The sequence below is a fragment of the Centruroides vittatus genome, unplaced genomic scaffold, assembly GCF_030686945.1.
Source record: "Centruroides vittatus isolate TY-2023 unplaced genomic scaffold, ASM3068694v2 contig_854, whole genome shotgun sequence".
NCBI classification, from domain to species: Eukaryota; Metazoa; Arthropoda; class Arachnida; order Scorpiones; family Buthidae; genus Centruroides; species Centruroides vittatus.
In genome coordinates this window covers 1,054,270-1,072,725 of record NW_027122558.1, presented here as the reverse complement: position 1 = coordinate 1,072,725, position 18,456 = coordinate 1,054,270, and the positions used below count along the sequence as shown (strand labels likewise).

At 33.0% G+C, this 18,456-nt stretch overlaps 2 protein-coding genes across 4 annotated transcripts in view; one reads left to right on the top strand and one right to left on the bottom strand.

Moving 5' to 3' along the window:
* Nucleotides 1-335: 335 nt before the first annotated feature.
* On the bottom strand, nt 336-956 carry LOC136982534 (dual specificity protein phosphatase 13A-like). Its single transcript, XM_067279029.1, has one exon. It carries the CDS (start codon nt 954-956, stop codon nt 336-338), a length of 621 nt encoding a protein of 206 aa, XP_067135130.1.
* Nucleotides 957-6,328: 5,372 nt separating this feature from the next.
* Pxn (Peroxidasin) overlaps nt 6,329-18,456 on the top strand; it is a 107,196-nt gene continuing 95,068 nt past the window's right edge. For all 3 annotated transcript variants that reach the window (XR_010881900.1, XM_067279060.1, XM_067279062.1), the window contains exon 1: nt 6,329-6,551. Coding sequence is in view for 2 of the 3 variants with exons in the window: in XM_067279060.1 (XP_067135161.1) it covers nt 6,397-6,551 (155 nt within the window). In the remaining variant the exon portion in view is untranslated. The remainder of the gene's footprint in view (nt 6,552-18,456) is intronic.

Genomic DNA, 18,456 nt, shown 5'->3' with positions numbered 1-18,456 from the left:
TGACCAATATATGTTTTATTCGCATTCGTTGCCAGTTAAGATAGCGAATTTAAGTATGGAGCGCTTAATGGCCGGCAACTAAATCTTTAGCTGCTCGGTATCTAACTAGACTATCTGAGACCTGCCTAACTAGTTCGTAGGTATTGGAGTTTGAATATGAATATTATATTTAAAACAATTAAGGTATATCTTACGTTAAAATAGTTTTTAAAATATTTAATTTAATAAAATTTTTGGCCTAATTTTAACGTAGAGAAATACAGTATAATCGGAGTACTTTGTAATTACGAAAATGCATGGCAGATTTTTAACATTGACAAAATATGGAGTAGTAGTTAATGTGTAGCGGGAGCGGGATTGCGAAGAATGTTCAAATATTTCTCCAGAATTATTAATTCGTACAGAAATCCGTCGTTAGGTCTGATTAATCGGGCAGACCTTAAGGTAGTCAGGGCTTCTTCGAGAGTCATTCTTTGTTTTATCATCAAATAGGCGCAGACGATGGTAGCCGATCTGGAGATTCCCATCACGCAGTGAACCAACACTTTGCCTCCGGAAGTAATAGCTCGGTGAATAAAGTTTGCGCCTTGTTGAAAATAAGGAAAAATTCTCTGCGAAGGCAGATCGTCCAAATTCAGTCCCATGTAGTTAATGCGCGTGTTGTGATAATAAACTGCTCCCGTGTTTACGCGCCCCGGTCTGTCTCCGTGCGCGGCATTCAAGACGTGAGTGATGCCCAGAGAAGCTAAATGTGACCTGTTCTTGGCCGCAGAAGCATTTCCTAGATAAATATTAGGATAGACTTGATCGCAGTCGGTGGGAGGACGGGGATGAAATAGGAGAAAGATCAAAGGAGATAGTCTTCTTTTTCGAGGTCTCACAGTTATAAATATATGCATGATGCGTCGAAAAATGGTTTCTATTTCATCTCTTAATACGAATTCTCGAGTATTCATTTCGGGTTATTCTAATAAAGATTTCTAAATAATTCGACTCTTCTCATTTGTTACGAAGTCGATTTCCATTATTTGCTCTCCGATATCGTTCTCTTTTAATTTGTCCTCCGTTCACCGAAAATAAGATAAATTTTTCTTTTATACGAATTATATTCTTCAATATATTATTTTAAATGTCAGATTATCCATACTCGGAATACGCACCGAAAATCCTCGTTTCGTCCTCCATTTATCGGGAAAAGGAACAAATGCGTCATTACATTAAATTTAGTTGCACTTTGCCATTAATATATTAGACCTTAACAAAATTTGGCGCGGAATTGAGTCACGAGTGGCGCCGATGCCAAATTCTGACCCACTTAACCTCGCCATCGCAGTTAATCTTTACAACCTTTGTTGGTTCCGGAAGAGTAGCTTTGACAGACGGCCGGTCGGTCGGGCAGTTACTCAAAACTTGGTATTTCTGCCGATCTTGACCTCTTTACAGACTAAATTTCGGCGAATTCCGAGCTTTAACAATCGTCGATTGCGCTTCTCAAATCGAAACGTTACGAATTATAGAAAAAGAAAAAGGGGGGGGAAAGCTTAATTCGCGGACATCCGAGAGCTTCGACGACGTCAAAAAAACTGGTAAATGTTTTTTTGCACGCAGAACGAAGCGCAGTTCGGTGGTAACCGCGGAGCAGTCGAACCTAGCAACAGAGTGGCGGAATTAACGGGAGGGGAAGAAACTATGGCCTACATGGTCTAACTTGTTAGAAAACGACGAGTTTGATTTATGGTATGAGTTCGTGAGTAATGCATCTTTAGTCTCGAGATGATTATCGTCGGCGGTCGTGGGCGTCCGAAACCATTCGAGAATTAACGACTGCATAATTCAACACTCTTCTAGATACTAAATTTCTTTATCAAATCATTAAATTGAAACTGTCATCATTAAAACCCAGCCCGAGCCCGGCTTCAAATTGTTAATAAGATTTTCGACTCACGCCTCTTTTCGAAACGAAACGAATTCATTAAATTTTAACGTCACTTTATAACCCGTAATTTAGTTATCATAATTTTTCCATTCGCCATAATCGCTCGTTTCTCTTTCTGCTCGTTTTATGTAAGATAACCGTAAAATACAATTTTTCGTGACGGCAGTAAACCGCGAAGGAAATAACACCGAATGGACGCGAATATATTATAAGGAAACATAAAGTGGAAATGGTAATGATAGTGCGGGTTATCTTTACCAGCACCTGGCTTATAATAAAACCCGGGTTAGTCGCGTCGGGTAGACGATCCGGAGCCGAATTTTAAGGAGGCAAAATTCTTTCGTAAAGTGAAATTTGCGTGGAGGAATATCCGCGGCGTTAATAGGGAGTAACCTCGCCGTACGTAACGTTATTCCCACAAAGTCACCCGGCAAATTTCGCCAACGGGGTCACCGACACGAATTGTCGTTAATTAGAACTTCTCGGAAACAATTGGGTCCAATGATACGTTTTGTTAGTTCGGACGTCGAAAGGATGCATCCCAGAAACGTTTCTTTGTTCTCCTAATAAACGCCACTTTAGAAAACTTTCCACTGGTAATTACGTAATTATACCGCATACGATCTTAATTGCCTTATTAAGAATCGATATTAGGAAATGTTCGATTACAATCGCGCGGTTAACGTTGGCGAAAACGAAAAATCTCTATTTTATATTATATAAATAATCGAATTTTTAACAATCCATAGTAATAATTCTATTTATAAATAAATTTATACATACATTTATTTAATATACAAACGTCTCGAATTACGCGTTAATGGTAAATTCTTTTTAAAATAAAATTAAGTCGAAAAATGCGGAAGACACGCGATACCATCAAAGCCGTATTTATTAAAATAATTTTAAATAAAAGTACCGCATTTACGTAATTTTCTCGCTAGGTAACCGAACAAAACGTCCGACGGGATTTTTTGTCGGGCAATTACGAGTACGGCGTTATAAGAGGGGACGTGTTTAAAAAAGTTTTCTAAAGGGGAAGAAGAGTAGATTAAAGTCGGGACGGAGTCGTCTTTTAAAAGAACTGCTACAAATTAATCCGGAGTGTCGTTTAATTTCCGACCCCACCGCCGGGTAAAAAAAATCTCCGGCCATTATTCAAATACGTAATTACCAACGCGTGCGCATTAAAGCGATAAAGCGACGCATAAAAATTGATACGACGGTTATAAAAATGAAAATAAGCAATTACAAAAAATTAATTACTTTTGATGAGGTTCGTTTTAATAGAATTTATGAAAAGTTATCCCAATAATTAACCCGCTTATTTTTTTTCTTCTTCTTTTCTCGGGGCGACGGCGTCGTCATAATTTATATTTGACGGATTTAAGATCAAATATAGATAATTAATACTCGCCGATCGATTAGACGTAACGAATACGAACCCGTCTCTTAATTAATTAATTTGTAAAACGAAAGAAATTCGACCAGACTTTTGAAGCCGATCGGAGCGAAGTCACGAAGGAATTAATGATATAAACAGTCTTAAGTAATGTTTAAAATAAAACTTATCCTACACGCTATTGTCTCCGTCGTTCTTTCGAAGGTTGTCGACTATTTTTATAACGACGTCATCTATAATGGTTATTTAACGCGTTAAAATAACGTTAAATCTCTTCCGACCGGCGGTTTTTATTCCGTACAAACCACAATTTATAATTACGTTCGTTCGAATTTCCATTAAATTTTAAGTTATTAAGCGGATGAGAGAATCGCTTAATATAAAACTTAAATTCGAACGGCGTGATAAACGGAACCTTCCGAGTTGTATAATGTATTATCTAAATATTATAATACTATATGTATGTATTATCTATCTTTTCTGTGGATTTTCGGTATTAGTTTTCGCGTTAATAAATGCCGACTTTCTAAACGAGTAAACGATTTAAACCATTTACCAACCTATGGATAATAAAGTTTAAATTACGATTATTTTTAAGAAAATCTTCGTTAACGCGATTTATACCGTAACTTTTTACGCGTACGCAATTGTTTTTTTTTCATTTAAATGATTGTAAATACTTACGCAATTAGTCAGAAATCCGACATTCGTAAAACATTTTTATTTACGGGATTTAAGAGTTATTAAAGAATCTGTCGTGTGCCAATAAACGAGAAAGTTCAACCAAAATCATTTTAAAATAACTTTTCGTCGAACCTTTCATAATTTATTCTATAATCAAAGAAAAAGTCATTTCTAATACGCTGTAGAAAACAACGATTACGAAAATTTCTCCGTCATAAAATAAGATATTTTTCTTTTTATTTCGGGGAAACTAGCCAGATAATTTCTGTGAAATTTATATTGTCCCTCGAAACTGGCTTTCTCGCGAGACGTCGGAAAAAAGCGTGATGGTAAAATTGATACTGCGTTTATTTCCCATTTCTTTTACGTAAAAAGGAAGAAATTCTTTTCTCTAAGTATTATTTTTATGACATCTCCTTTATTTAAAACATTTACGTCGATCTCTGATTTAACTTAAAAGATTTTACGTTTCTTTATCGGATAACATTTAAGTACCGTATTATTATAAACCGTACGTATATTCGGACGAATTCCGAAATTTTAAATCGAATATTTTTCTTCGGCGAGATGTTTGAAATTAGAGAATCGAAACGATTTATATTCGACTCGTTTAATTTGAAAAATATCGCGTATCTTAAGAACGTTAAAAAAATAAAGCTTTCGTCGTATTGTTAAAAAACGTATATAAATATTTAATGTGCGGTACATAATTTATGACGTTAAAGTGTAAGAAAAGAAAAGTTATTTTTTGGGCGAGAAAAAACGCATTTAATATCGAATATATTACGCTTTATTAAGGTCTCCGATCTCTTTCGCTCTTCGATCCCTTTCCAATATTGATTTCGTTCGCCGATCCCTTTCTATATCGAGATAAAATAAGAATAAATTACGAATAGGACGAAGGAAAAAAAATCAAATAGAAATTACTATTAAAAAGTTTTATTAAATCGAAACGACGTTTTAAAATTGGATTTCGCGTTAATAAAACTTAAAGATGACCGATATACCGTAATTGTTAATTATTTTATTCTAATTTTTAATCACTCCCGGACCACTCCGGATAAATTGGCCGGGTGGCGATCCGTCCAATTTTACGAAAATTCTTAATCGCTTATTCGGAATTAATTACGAGAATAATGGATATTGCGGAAGAATCCGTAATTCCGGGGATTAATTTATAGGGTAAGCAAAAAATTTACTCGGGAGTTAACCGATCTTAATAAAATATATATTCCGCCCGATCTTCGAGAAAATACGGATTCTCTCGACGGCCGTAATTGGATTTACATTCCTTCGTCCGAGTCGATTATTTTACGTAGCGAAACAGTTTGTCGATCGTGTTAAAAATTGAGTAATTTAGTAAAATTTTCGGGTCTTTGATATTTTAAAATAAATATTGTAAATATTCTAATTTACTCTCGCCCGGTTGTTTTCGATAACTCCATTCTTTTAATACGGGTAAATTAAGAGAAGACGACGATAATTACGGAAATAAAAAAGCCACGAAATTCTTATTTAGTTATTTACATTTATATATTACAAATGACGTTTTATTTCGATTCTCGTTACAATTCCTTTAAATATTTTAATTCGAAATGTACTTTTCGGCACTAATTTCTATTAGGCTGGCAAATCTTCGTTTTTCCACCGATACCGTAATTCTTATTTTTTTCTCAACGTATAAAGTCGAGAAACGGTCGAGATGCGTAAGTTTTTCGAAAATTCCGAGGCCAAATGAGTATTTTTCGGGAATTTAACGGCCGTCGGTCGATAGAAATTATTAAACGGGATTTAATAAGTCGGGAAAAATTTATCGCCTCGGACCAAGTTTAAATTAATTTTTTATTCCTAAGTTTAAGATTAATCGGCGGATGTTTATATATAAAATTGCGTTTCGAGAATGGAGAGATTGGCATTTCTAGATATATTTAAAACGTTTATTAATTTCTACAAACGTAATCGGGTGGCGATGATTTTCGGGACGATGTTCTACGGGGAAAAATTTTCCGGCCTTAATTCGTTTCGAAACCTTTGTACTCGGGGATCGCCGGGGGTCAAATTTGGTGTTTCGAACGGGTGACCGACGGACTCGGCGTAGTAGCGCGTGGCGGGGAACGATTAATCTACGAGTTAAAAAATGGCGATTAAAGAAAGTTAGGAAGGGTGTTCTTTTCGGGAGATTATAAACGGTAATTAAAACGGCGAGGAAGGAACGAGGAACGGCGTCAAACTTCGGAACTAGATTTTGTGGCGGATGGGCAAAAGAGCGAGCCGAGGCGGGGTATATAGCCGGAGCCGAGCGGGGTCGGTCGGCGAGTTAAGTCGCGAGGCGTGCGGCAGAAGTGGGAGAAAGCCGAGTTCCCAGCTGCAGAATATGGCTATTATTCTCTTATTGCTATTTATCGTCGGCGCGGCCTCTCCCGCGTTGGCATTTTGTCCTTACAGATGCCTCTGCTTCCGCACCACGGTCAGATGCATGTTCTTACAATTAGAAAAAGTCCCCGAAGTAGCCGAAGATACCACTATTTTGTAAGTACCGGCCGTAATCTAGTAATAATTTGTAAATTTTAAGCGATCTTCCTCGCTTAATTTTCTACCCGCGACCATTCGCGCCGTATTTTCGAAGGGTTATCGCTCATAAAATGTGCGGAAAACGACTTTTTTCCACTCGGAAAATCTAAATGTCATCGCGTTTTAAATATTAAACACATACGGCAATTCGAAGAGTAAACGGTCGGGAGGACGGAACTTATCTCCGGTTATCTTTATCGTGGATTGATTAAGACCTTTCTTTAAATTGCGAAATTTGTGGCCGGCCGCCGGACTGGCTAAATTTTAAGAAACTTTTCTACACCCGATTCCGACCAAATAATTCCTCCTCTGTGCAAAATGTCCGACGGTTATATATCTATATTCTCGCGCCTATTAACGACGTCGGTCGGTAGAATATATTTTGCGTGTCTTCGATATTTTTATAATGTTTATAATTCACGCTATATTTTCTCGCGTTTGTAAGAATTCGTCGAACGTCCGGCTACTTTCGTTGTCTTTGTCGTAAATTATTTGACAAACCTATAAATGCATATTTTAATATTTTTCGTTTAATGGGTCTTCGCGTTACGACTTCGGACGAAATAGAAAAACTCTCGTAATATTATAAGTCTATATTAAATTCTAAAAAATATCCGAGTACTGTTTATGTTAATTTAAATAATATCGATAGGCCGCTTCGCTTCGTAGTTCGGGCGGCAGAATATCTTTTAAGAATTGTATTTTGAACGATAATGTTTCTGGTCGGCATAAATTGATTTTGTAATCCGTTAGTAATTACGTAAAAAAACTCGCCCCGCGACTTTTGCCACGGAAATTGTTTACTTTTTTCGATTCGAAATAAACACCGACTCGACCGACGGTGACTATAAATAACAATTTAAAATAAATATAGCCTATTGTTCCAAATATCGTTACCGAAAACCAAATTACGTTTTACCTTTCGATAATGTAATCCAATAATAAACGATAGTTATTTAATTTAATTTTAAAACTGACCGATATTTGTCGTAGTATTTTTGTAACTCGGTACGCGGGATTATCGTCTTTGGTGTCGACGAACGGATCTTCCGATTGGACATCCGCTGGACTGTTAAAAGTTTCTACTCCGGCTAAATTTTTGATAGTACAAAATTTAACTCTAGAAGGATGTAAAATAGTTGCCGAACATTTTCGAAACGACTAGATTTAATTTCGTTTTCTCGCGGCCGGTCTGGCTCGAAATTCTGTTCGTGGAGATCCGATTTTGCGCCCGAGAAGTTTCTTATTCGACGGAGGATTTAACAATTGGGTCTTTAAATTTAACATTTTTAAAACGGGGTGATTTACAATTAAGTCGATCGATAATTTTTTCCCCGTACACTCGGAAGATTTGGGAAAAGAAAATAGAGCGCCACTCGATGGAAGTTGCCGCTATCTGCGGCACTCCATTTTGTTTAACGAAAGGAACGTGGGGTACAGTCGATGGAATTTTATAAAACATAAGCGTTTTGTTCTAGCTAAAGCGCAATTATCGTTATCTACATTTTACGCAATCGTAAATATGAGCGCGAAAAGCTTTCGCGGCCATTTATTCGGAAGAAAAGGGGTCCACATTTTTTCGTAGGTCGGTAAGATACGTTTTTTATTTGAATTTGTTCCTCGGCTGGGAGGCGGCAGACGACTTCGAATTTATCGAATCTCGTCTTTCGCGCGGAAGACGCGGCAATTAGTCTTCGTTTCGGATCGGTAAAGTTCGTAATCGATGTTTGAATTCGATCGTATTTTTTATCGGCTAAATCAGATTTAATTAAGGGGATTTTACCAGTCGATTTGCCAATATCTTTAGCAATTCCCACATTTTCTGTAGGAACGATTTCGAGACGGACGAAATAATCGGTGGCATTTTCGATTCCCTATTTGAGAGAATATTTTCTTATTCCGAGTTTGAAGTGGAATATATTCTTCTTCAATTGTTTTTCACAACGGATGTCGAATTTTACGTTCGCAATCGATTCTATTAATTTTTGGGGTTAATCTCGGCTTTCCGTATACGAAATATCTAATTTTTGTGCCCCGCGAAGTCATAAAATATACTTCCGTAGAATAAAATAAGCGCTTTTTTCTTAATTATAAAATCGTTTTTTCTAATTTGCTTAAGCCGGCATCCGCATTTTAAATTAAATAAAAGAAAATTCAGATACTTCGCTAATCGAAACCGCGAACGACAAAAATAATACGATAATACAATTTCCGCAATAGTATAATTTTAGTAAGTGCGATAAAAATGAAACGAAGTGTGATTCCAGATGACGTTTCGAGAAAAATTTCCGAAAATAGATAATGGCCCGTAGCGCGCATCTATCGGAATTAGAATTGACTCCCTTTTTCGGATAAACAAAGAGGACGAAGCCATCGAATGCATTCGAATAAAAAAATTCCGAAATTAAATTTCGCGAAACGGGCCACGGACTCCTAAAATGGTATTTAATAGAACCGCGTAATATTATATAATTAAAACATTTTCACGTTTTAATTAGAAGATAACTTTGAGGCAAAATAAAATTAATCGACAAAAAAACCGAAATATCGAGAACACAAACGTAAGCGTTAGACCTAAATAAATAAGAACGACGATATTAAAAAATCTTGTGTATTACCGCTTTCTTTTTTCGTCGCGGTGGCTGTTTCGATTTTAGTTTTACAGTTTTATAAATCGTTCGCGTATTGCCGATTTTTAAAAATTTCGATCGTTCTTGGCAAATTCGAGTTAAGAAAACGTTATCGGATTAAGAAAGAAAATATTAACCCGCACATTTTCACCGAAGTAATACAAGAAAGTTTCTTTTCGTTTTAGAACGGGAACGACCAATTTTAAGATCTCGTAAACTGTCGAAATCCCCCTTGACCTAATAACTTGCCGCAAATTTAGACTATTTTCGGACGACGATTACTTGCCAAAACCTTTCGGATAACGTATAAAAATGTTTAATGTAAAGAACCTGTTAAATTTTCAACTTAATTTTTCGAATTAGAAAATATCATTTATTTACAAATATATTAATTTTTATATAGAATTAAAACATTTCGTTAACTCGTTACCGCTATTTATATTATTATTATAAATCTATATCTTTAATACTTAGGTTTTAATTTAACCGCGTTTAAAATAAATTAAATTAAAAACGTAAGAATCACGAGTTAACGCGTACTTTATTCTATAATTTATCACTATTATTCTACACGCCCACGGTTTATTAGCCGTATATTAATTACGGCTCTTTGGAAAAAATGTTACGTATAACATTTCGTATAAAAACGGCGATATTATAGAAATATTAAACTACAGATCTTTACAAAGATTACGTATATCGGAAAATATTATATTAATTTATAATTCGACATTAACTTTATCGTATTACGATTAAAATGTATAACGATAAATTAAAATATACGAAGGTTCTTATTTTAAAAAATGTCCGATACTAAGTTATTAATATTCTACAGTTAATAACTGTCGCGTAGGTGTAAGGGGCTAAATAAAATGAAACTGCGAGTAAATATTATTGGCTGGCAGCCACGAGAAAAAGGGCTGACTCGGCAGCAAACCGAAACAGTCGACAGAACGGGCGAAGCGAGACTTCCTGTAGACGGATCAGTCTGCATTATTGTTGATTTAACCGTAAGGAACGTCACTAAAATAGAAATTTCGAATAAAGGTTTTTCCACGTTTAACTTTTTTGTAAAGAATTTCTTCGGTAGTTTAAAATCTCGTTCCCGATCGAAATACTCTTCTTCCCGTCTAAAGGTTATATTTCGCGATTGGCCTAAAGAATCTTTAGTTATAACGCGAAAATTTGCCACGTTTCTTTCGGAAATATTAACGTCAAAATTATAAACGAAACGAGTTAGCCGTGTACGGGTAGCGTTCGAGTAAGTCGTTCGAAAAATATCGCGTCGCTTCTTTTCTATAAACTCTTACAGTGTCCCCGTATCGACTGACCAATGATGGATAGTGTCGAAAATACTCGAGTGGATAAAAACGGAACAGTTTGTATGTCGCGAGCTTTATAAAATAAAATAGCCCGCACTTTTACTTTCGGTATTCTAAACCCGCGCTTAAAATCGTATTAAAATTAACAAATTCTATATTATTAAAGATCGAATTTTAAAGAATTTATTCTTTTATTGCTAAAAATATATAACAAGTACTTAAATGAGTTTACGAACGTTGCCTTTATTACGAGAAATCGTTCTTTAATACTAAAGTAAGTAAAATAGGATAAAGAAAATAATTAACGTAAACAAAAGAATACATTTTAAATAAATTAAAATCGAATAATTTTACTCGATTTTTATTAACAATCAAATTTGTGTTTACGAATACGAGTCACGAAAAAATATTCTTTTGTAAAGAACTTCGATAAAGCTTTTCGAAGACGAAAGCGCATATTTATAGTGGATAACAAAGTCTCCTTCCGATATGTACTGTATATATAATAAAACGCGGCGACTCTATACAGTATCATCGACCGAAAATAACATTTACAAAAGAAATTACGTAAGAATCATAATTTTAAATTTCTTCGAGAATCGGAGAGAAATATACACAATGAAAAATAATACAGGAAGTAAAAACACGAGGAGTCATAAATTGCGCAATCTTGCTCTTTGAATTTATATTCGTCTAAAGTAGAATGAGAATCGCGCAGTAGGTTAACGAAGACGGGAAGTTTAAATCGTTATTTGGGTAACGCCGACCAAATAATTACGAATAAACTTAAGCGTGTGGTTATAAAAATATTTTCCAGGGTTTTTAAACTTTTGCATTTGTCCCGTTTATTTATTTTTTATTTCTGTATCTAGTTTTTCAATCTAGAAGCTTATAACTACTGGCCCAACAACTATTGTCGAAGGTTTTCTAAAAGATTCCGCTCCGAAAAGTAATCGAGATGCCATTTTTACGGTTAGTTCGACCGGATTCTCGATCTTCGGTCTTTTACATTTTTTTTTTTCTTCTTCTTTTTAACCGGAGGCAAACGGTCAGCACTCGTCTGGAAGTTTGCCCTCGGGCTTTTATCATTCTTTCGTTGTTATAAAATCCGGATATTTGGTTGGAGTGACCAGTTTCAAATAGTTTTGCAGCCGATTCTCTCGTTCCTCGATAAAGGCCGTCTTTATGACGTATCGATGTATTCCGGGTAGTCGTTTCGTTCGGTATCTTTAAAATTATAGACTATCGGACACCAACCTTTCGGGAAAAGATAAATTTGATGTTTTGTATAATCGACGCTATGACTCATTTGTGTAAATCATTGCAAAAAAAAACAAAATTAAAGAGAAAAAATTAATGGGCTTAAAAATTAATTTCAATTTTTTAAATGCAGAGACTAAACTTTTTTTTTGTTGTTGTTTAATAAAAATTTGATTGGCAAATAATTGTAAACTAGATATACGTACACACATAGTATCACAGACGAATTTAACCACGTGTTTTCTGGCGATTTCTGTAAATTTCGAATAGTTATATTCGATTACTATTCGCGGATTCTTAGGGTTCCGCAAAGATACTTATAAGAAAAGTATTTCTAAACTGCCTATTATATAAACTGTAAGAAGTTTTATTAATCATTTTATTACTTAGAAAATAAAAACAACATTCGAGTCTTTTCGTTTCTTAGAATTTCACAATAGTTCTTTTAATTTTAAATAATAAATTAATAATAGTAGTGCTAATATTTTAAACAGTATGCATTTTGCATTACTAGTATTTATTTTCTTTTTACCTCTCCCGATGACTCGAATTATCTTACGGTAACAGAGTCAACGAGTGAAAATCCGTTGACGGTCTATTACCGTGCTATGGGTATGGGCGTCGATATACGGCATATGGCAGGGATGGCCGACTTTTGTGCACGTAAGATCTAGTTTTTATCGTAAAAATGTGTCGCGATCTTGTTGTCGTAGGCATAGTCTAAGTGGAGAGGGGGAAGTGTGAAATACATACTATGTTTATACACTGTTTCGGTACGAAGTGCACTCGCCGCTTACGAGTCGAGTCGTAACTGCGTGCATACGGTTGCGTTCGGTTACAAATATAATACATTAAGTCGAGACAGCGCTAGCGATCGACCAAAATTGGCTTGGCGATCGACTTGTTGGCCACCCCTGGTGTATGGGACGGAGGGGACTCGTTCCTTCCCGTAGTTTTGCACCGGAAAATTGTTTGTTTCGTATCGTAGGACAAAAATTAAAAGTAGAAACCGGTACTGTATGCAACAAATACGCCTTATTTTGCATATACACTCAAAACCCAACAATGAGAAATTTTTCTTAGCCATTTTGTTATTGGACATCCCCAATATTTATACAGATCCACCCTGATACAGTTTATGAATTTTCTCTAACAGATAATTTTTTTATCAATGCATTAAATAAAAAAACATATTTTATAATAAAAGTTTTGTTTTTTGCATGAAACTAATGATGTTAAAAAACATTCTAACTGTGAAATTAAAATTGCTTAATGAAAAAACTTTAAAAGTTATAATTAATAATTAGAAATCGGAATCTGGTAGCCGTTACTAAATGCAATAGTTGCCGGATCCCGATTATGGTAATTTATAATATACGACTATATCCTTCGAGCGATAGATAAAAAAAATGCCTACAAAAATTTCTTGTGTTGATATTTACTCTCGTAAATTTCAAATTTATAAAAAAAAGATATTGGATCAAATTATTCTGCAGCATTCTATCTATAAAATTTATAGAGTAATTTAATCCGAGATCTTTTTTAACCTTTTTCAAATATGTAAGGTTTAGTGTTTATATTATACTTAAAATAATTTTAATAAACTTCTGCAGATTTTGTGTGTAAAAGTAAATTTCGGTTGAGAGTAATACCGATAATTTTTAAAATTTTAAGAATCGGATATATTAAAAAATTATTATTAACTATAAACAAAGAGATTTAAATTAAGTTAGCGGGTATCGACAAAAAAACGTAACTAACCGGTGACGACTACCGTCGAATACGTTCGATAATTTTAATATTTACCTAATATTTAATAAAACTTGCATTTAGTACAATCGTTACCGTCGTCAAATACCTGTAAAATTTACTGCTTGGAATGCTACTTATAGTAACAGTTTGTGATAATGGAAAGCTCTATACACTTCCAGAAAATGACTCAAATAAAAAACAAAAAAGTTATAAAACTAGTCTTGTTATCATCTCAAATTCAGAATCAAAATATTCAAATAATAAAAATGAAGGTTCTATTTTAATGTACTAATTTAAGAATTTCTATTTATGGAAATTCACCTCTGTACTGTACTAATAAATAAAATCCAGAATGATACTTTCAGATTAAAAATCATTTGCATTTTCCAGTCAAACAATCTATGGTAAAAGTCTTATTATTACTATCAATATTCTATTTCTTTACATATTTTATGAATTTTATCATAATTTTTAAATTTATTATTGATATTAGACTTTCTATGAGACTTTTATTTGGAATACAGGGCTCTTGAAGAATGGGAACTCTTAATATGGCATATACATTCATACATATGATATATGATATATGTATATACATATGAATGTATATACTGCATTATATACTGTATATAATGCAGTATATACAGTATATAGTGTGTTTAAATTAAAAAACAAGAAATAAATGTGTAAAGGTATTAATTTTATTTGAGTATCATTCATTACATTTTACATTTCTTCCCAATAGAAATAATGAAAATTTATCACTTCTTATGTGTTATTTATAAAAAGAAGAGCAAAGTTTTGGTCATAAAATATGTTAGATAATGAAATCTGTGCATTATGAATCATTAAAATAGTAATATCATTTATCAAAATACAAGTATGGAAATTCTAAAGCAAGGACCCATGATGGTTTACCTCAGCTTACCTATCTGAAGGGAGGGCTGCCGGCATGGATAGTCTCTAATTTTGCCGTAACGAATCGATTTGTAACAAGCAGTATATGTTAGAGATGGTAAATAGTGCTAATTCTCAAACTTCTCGGGGTAAACTGCAAGAATTCAAATAAGCCTTTGCATCCAGATTCCTTACAGACAAATATTATATGGCTATTTGGCTGAAAATTTCTTACCGTATCAATCTAGAACAGGGATCGCCAAACTTTTTCACGGTGGGCCACGTAATCGAGAGAATGAGGAGCACGGGCCGCACGACTATTTTGTTCGATATAGTATACCGAATATACAAAAAATAAAGACGACTGCCGTATTTATTTACCAATACACAAACACGATGGATGCAGCTAGCTCGTAATCACTTTTCTTAGAAACTTCGTCGCAGGTACTTACGTAAAAAGCATCGTCCAAAGTTGCAAAAGGTCGCCGATTTTCTTAAAAATTATACTACTGTCAAATGCAAAAATGAGATTGGACCAATTTTGACATTTTTACTTACACTTAGTTTAATTTTTTCTACATAATAAGTTCGTGTACAAGCTACGATATTTCCATACAAATAATTATATTTTAACTCATTTGTGGCACGGTGTAGCGGAGGTCTGCAACCTTTCCGACCTGACGGACCACTAAACTTGCAATTTTGAATTCTGCGGACCACTAGCGTGAATTTTTTAAAACGATACAAAATCTGTAGAATAATGATCATAAAAGTTCAATTTTACTGTATTAATATGAAATTCACTTGTTTAATAATGCACGCCTAAAGTTTGTTGCTGCTTGTTTGAAATAAGTTTATGGATTCTTAGCGCTTTTCCACCGACGACGACAATTGCACTCACAATATTGTTTATTATTCGTTATTTATTGATAACAGTCACTTTGTATTTGGTTTTAGATTCAAATAAAAAACCCCCAATGAATGAAGAAAAGCAACTAAGCATTTTGCATTTCTTTCGTAATATTTTGCGTAAACTTCGGTCGATTGACTTCCAAATTTCTCCACCGACCACCCAAATTTTCTCGCAGACCATCAATGGTCCGCCGACCGCTGGTCTAGAAGAATAATCGAAAATGATTATTTTATTTATTTATTAACATTATTATATTATTATCAATATTAATTAATTTGAAATTTTTGACCAAGTTTTAGCTGTTTATTCCTAGTTCTTGCAATTTCTATGTTGATATATGAGATACAGTATTTGCTTTTAACATATTCATTTATACAGATTGAAATCTGATAACTTTCTAAGGCTAGAATATTAATATTTTCTAATATAAATCATTTTTTATCATTAGTTTTATTATATTATAGTAGAAATTGAATGGTTTAAGAGATTCATTACATTCAATTGGACAAATAAGCTGGTTTAATAAAATGCATTTTTATTTTATTTATTTGTGTACTATGATAAAATTGTCTTTTCAAATTATTGTCTTGAAATTTTTTATTTTTTGGATCAGAACATGATTTTATATACAATATTTTTTAAGAATATTCTCTATCATCTTACTAAATAAGAATAAGGTTTTTAATGAGGTGATTAAAATTATTAACCAATTTGGTTTTCATAACCATACTTAGAAATGTTTCTTTTATCTAGTCCGATTCCTTGAGTTTTAATAATGTACGAATTTTTAAAGTTTCATTTCCGAATATTGCACATGATTTCTAAATTATCAGGTATTTCATTATGTTTATATCAATATTATATTGTCTTTGTTTATTGTACAAAAAAACATCACTTTTCATAGTTGGACAACAAATATCAATTATTAATATCTAGATATATTAGATATATATATTCTTTGCTTTTATCATAAATCTCTGAGTCTATAATTACAATTGCTTTTTGTTTATTTGTTTTTTAAATGTATTTCATTAATGATTTTTATCAAATGATACTAGCATATGTGCAGAAACTGGATGAGGGTCCCAGAAATAACAGAAAACAACCTTCTTTTTATCCAGCAAGCAAATTTAATGAATTAATAACATTTTTGACCTCTATTTTGTAGATCTTCTTCAGTTACAAATTAGATGATAGAATATATTTCATATATATATATATATATATCAACTGTTGTTGATGTTTGACATGTCTCATTTTAAATCCTTAAATGTTTATTTCTTCTTAACTAACTTGTATAATCTTTTATTACAGTATTTACATTAGTTTTATATTTATTACTGAACTTTTTAGTATTATTCTGAGCTATTTTGGATTATAAGAAAGACTATCTCTGAATGTAGCTGTGAGGCAAAATATCTGAAAGTATAGATTTGATTAAAAAATTAATCTTATTTCTAACAATTTCATCTTGTTTTTCATCAGAAATTTTGAAAAAAAACTGTATCTGTAGTCTTTATATACTATTCTCTTAAGAACTGTTCAGTTAAAAATTTTGTTTTAAATATTCAACTACTTTATTCAATTGCTTATTTTTCATTTATTTGAGAAGTGATTTTCTATGTCTTCGTATAACTATGTAACATCAAACTATTCAATCTCTTTGTTAATGATATCACCAAAAGCACTCTGAATCAATATAGCAAAATGGTCGTTTAATAAATGGTCATGAAAATCTCAGATTTTTCAATAACATTTGTAAGTACAGCTATCCCTTGCTAAATCTTGTTTTACTGAACACAGATTTGATTAACATGCAAAATTAATTGCAGAAATCCCTTTATATGCATGGCAGAAGTTTTAATTATTGCAGCTTAATCAGCTGTCTTTACTTAACATAAATGTTTTTGTATTTGATTAATGTGATTTTGATATACATGGTAGCATCAAGAGATTAATTAACCACATTAATCAAGGGATAACTGTAATTCCATTTATTAAATGACCATTTTGATTTTTTCAAAATCTCTCCTAGTTATAATAAAAATACGCATGCTTTTCATAACAATCGATTATTTTTAATGCTTCTGTTTTGATCTACGTAATCTGTAGTTCCCGAGTCACGTGCAGTTTGTGAGATTCTGATATTTGGCAACATAATTTTATTTTACTGTTTTATGTCTTATACCATTATACAACCATAATTTTGCTAATATTTAAGATGAAGAATAGTCAAACTAAACTTGAATAGTGAAAAGGTGAGAATAAACTATATATTATTAGTTTGCATATCATTAGCATAAATTGTTTTAATATCTAGTGTATTGATGGTTATGGAGTATATGGTATTTTGCAGGCTTAAAGCCTGCACCTCCATATGAAAAAATGTATGCAACCTGCCAGAAAAGTACAAAGTTTCTTTACAGCCTGCATCCAAGATCACTGATCTCCAATATCAAATATTTAAGATATTTGTTAATCCAAATAAATAGATACCTAAATAAATATCAATAAGTATAATTGAAAAGAATTTTTTTCAATTGTTTTTATACATTTTTACAGTTTAAAAGTACTATTGAATTAAATGATAAATTCCTATGACTTCTCTTTCTAAGTATTCATATTTAATTATAATTTTATAATTGAAAGTATGCAAGTACTCAAAGTTTAAAAGATCTGAGGTATTTATTTAGTTCTAAAATATTTGATTAACTTTTGTTCAGTTTATTATTTACAGTTTGATAAGAAACTGTATTGTTATACAATATACAGTATAATTGATAATTAATTGACTTTTGTAACAAATAGTGTTGCCACCTTTTCAAAATTGCTGATTCGGATGGCAGGTCGGGTTTGTTCGAACAGAAATCCCTGACGTATGTGCAATGTTATTTTACCATGCAAAGAATAATGTGTATGCCAGTTCTAAACCAGTTAGGGACTTGTGTAGGAGCAATCTAAATTAAGAAATGGAATAACTTAGCTTTAAAGAGCTGAGAAGCAAGAAAAAAAAGATTGACAGGTTGCGATATATGTCAGCGTAAGATGGCGAATTAACTTTCGGTGAGAGTGTGAAGTCTTTTGCTGTT

Coding starts and splice junctions, on each gene's coding strand:
- LOC136982534 (XM_067279029.1), bottom strand. CDS start 956: ATGAATACTCGAGAATTCGTATTAAGAGATGAAATAGAAACCATTTTT.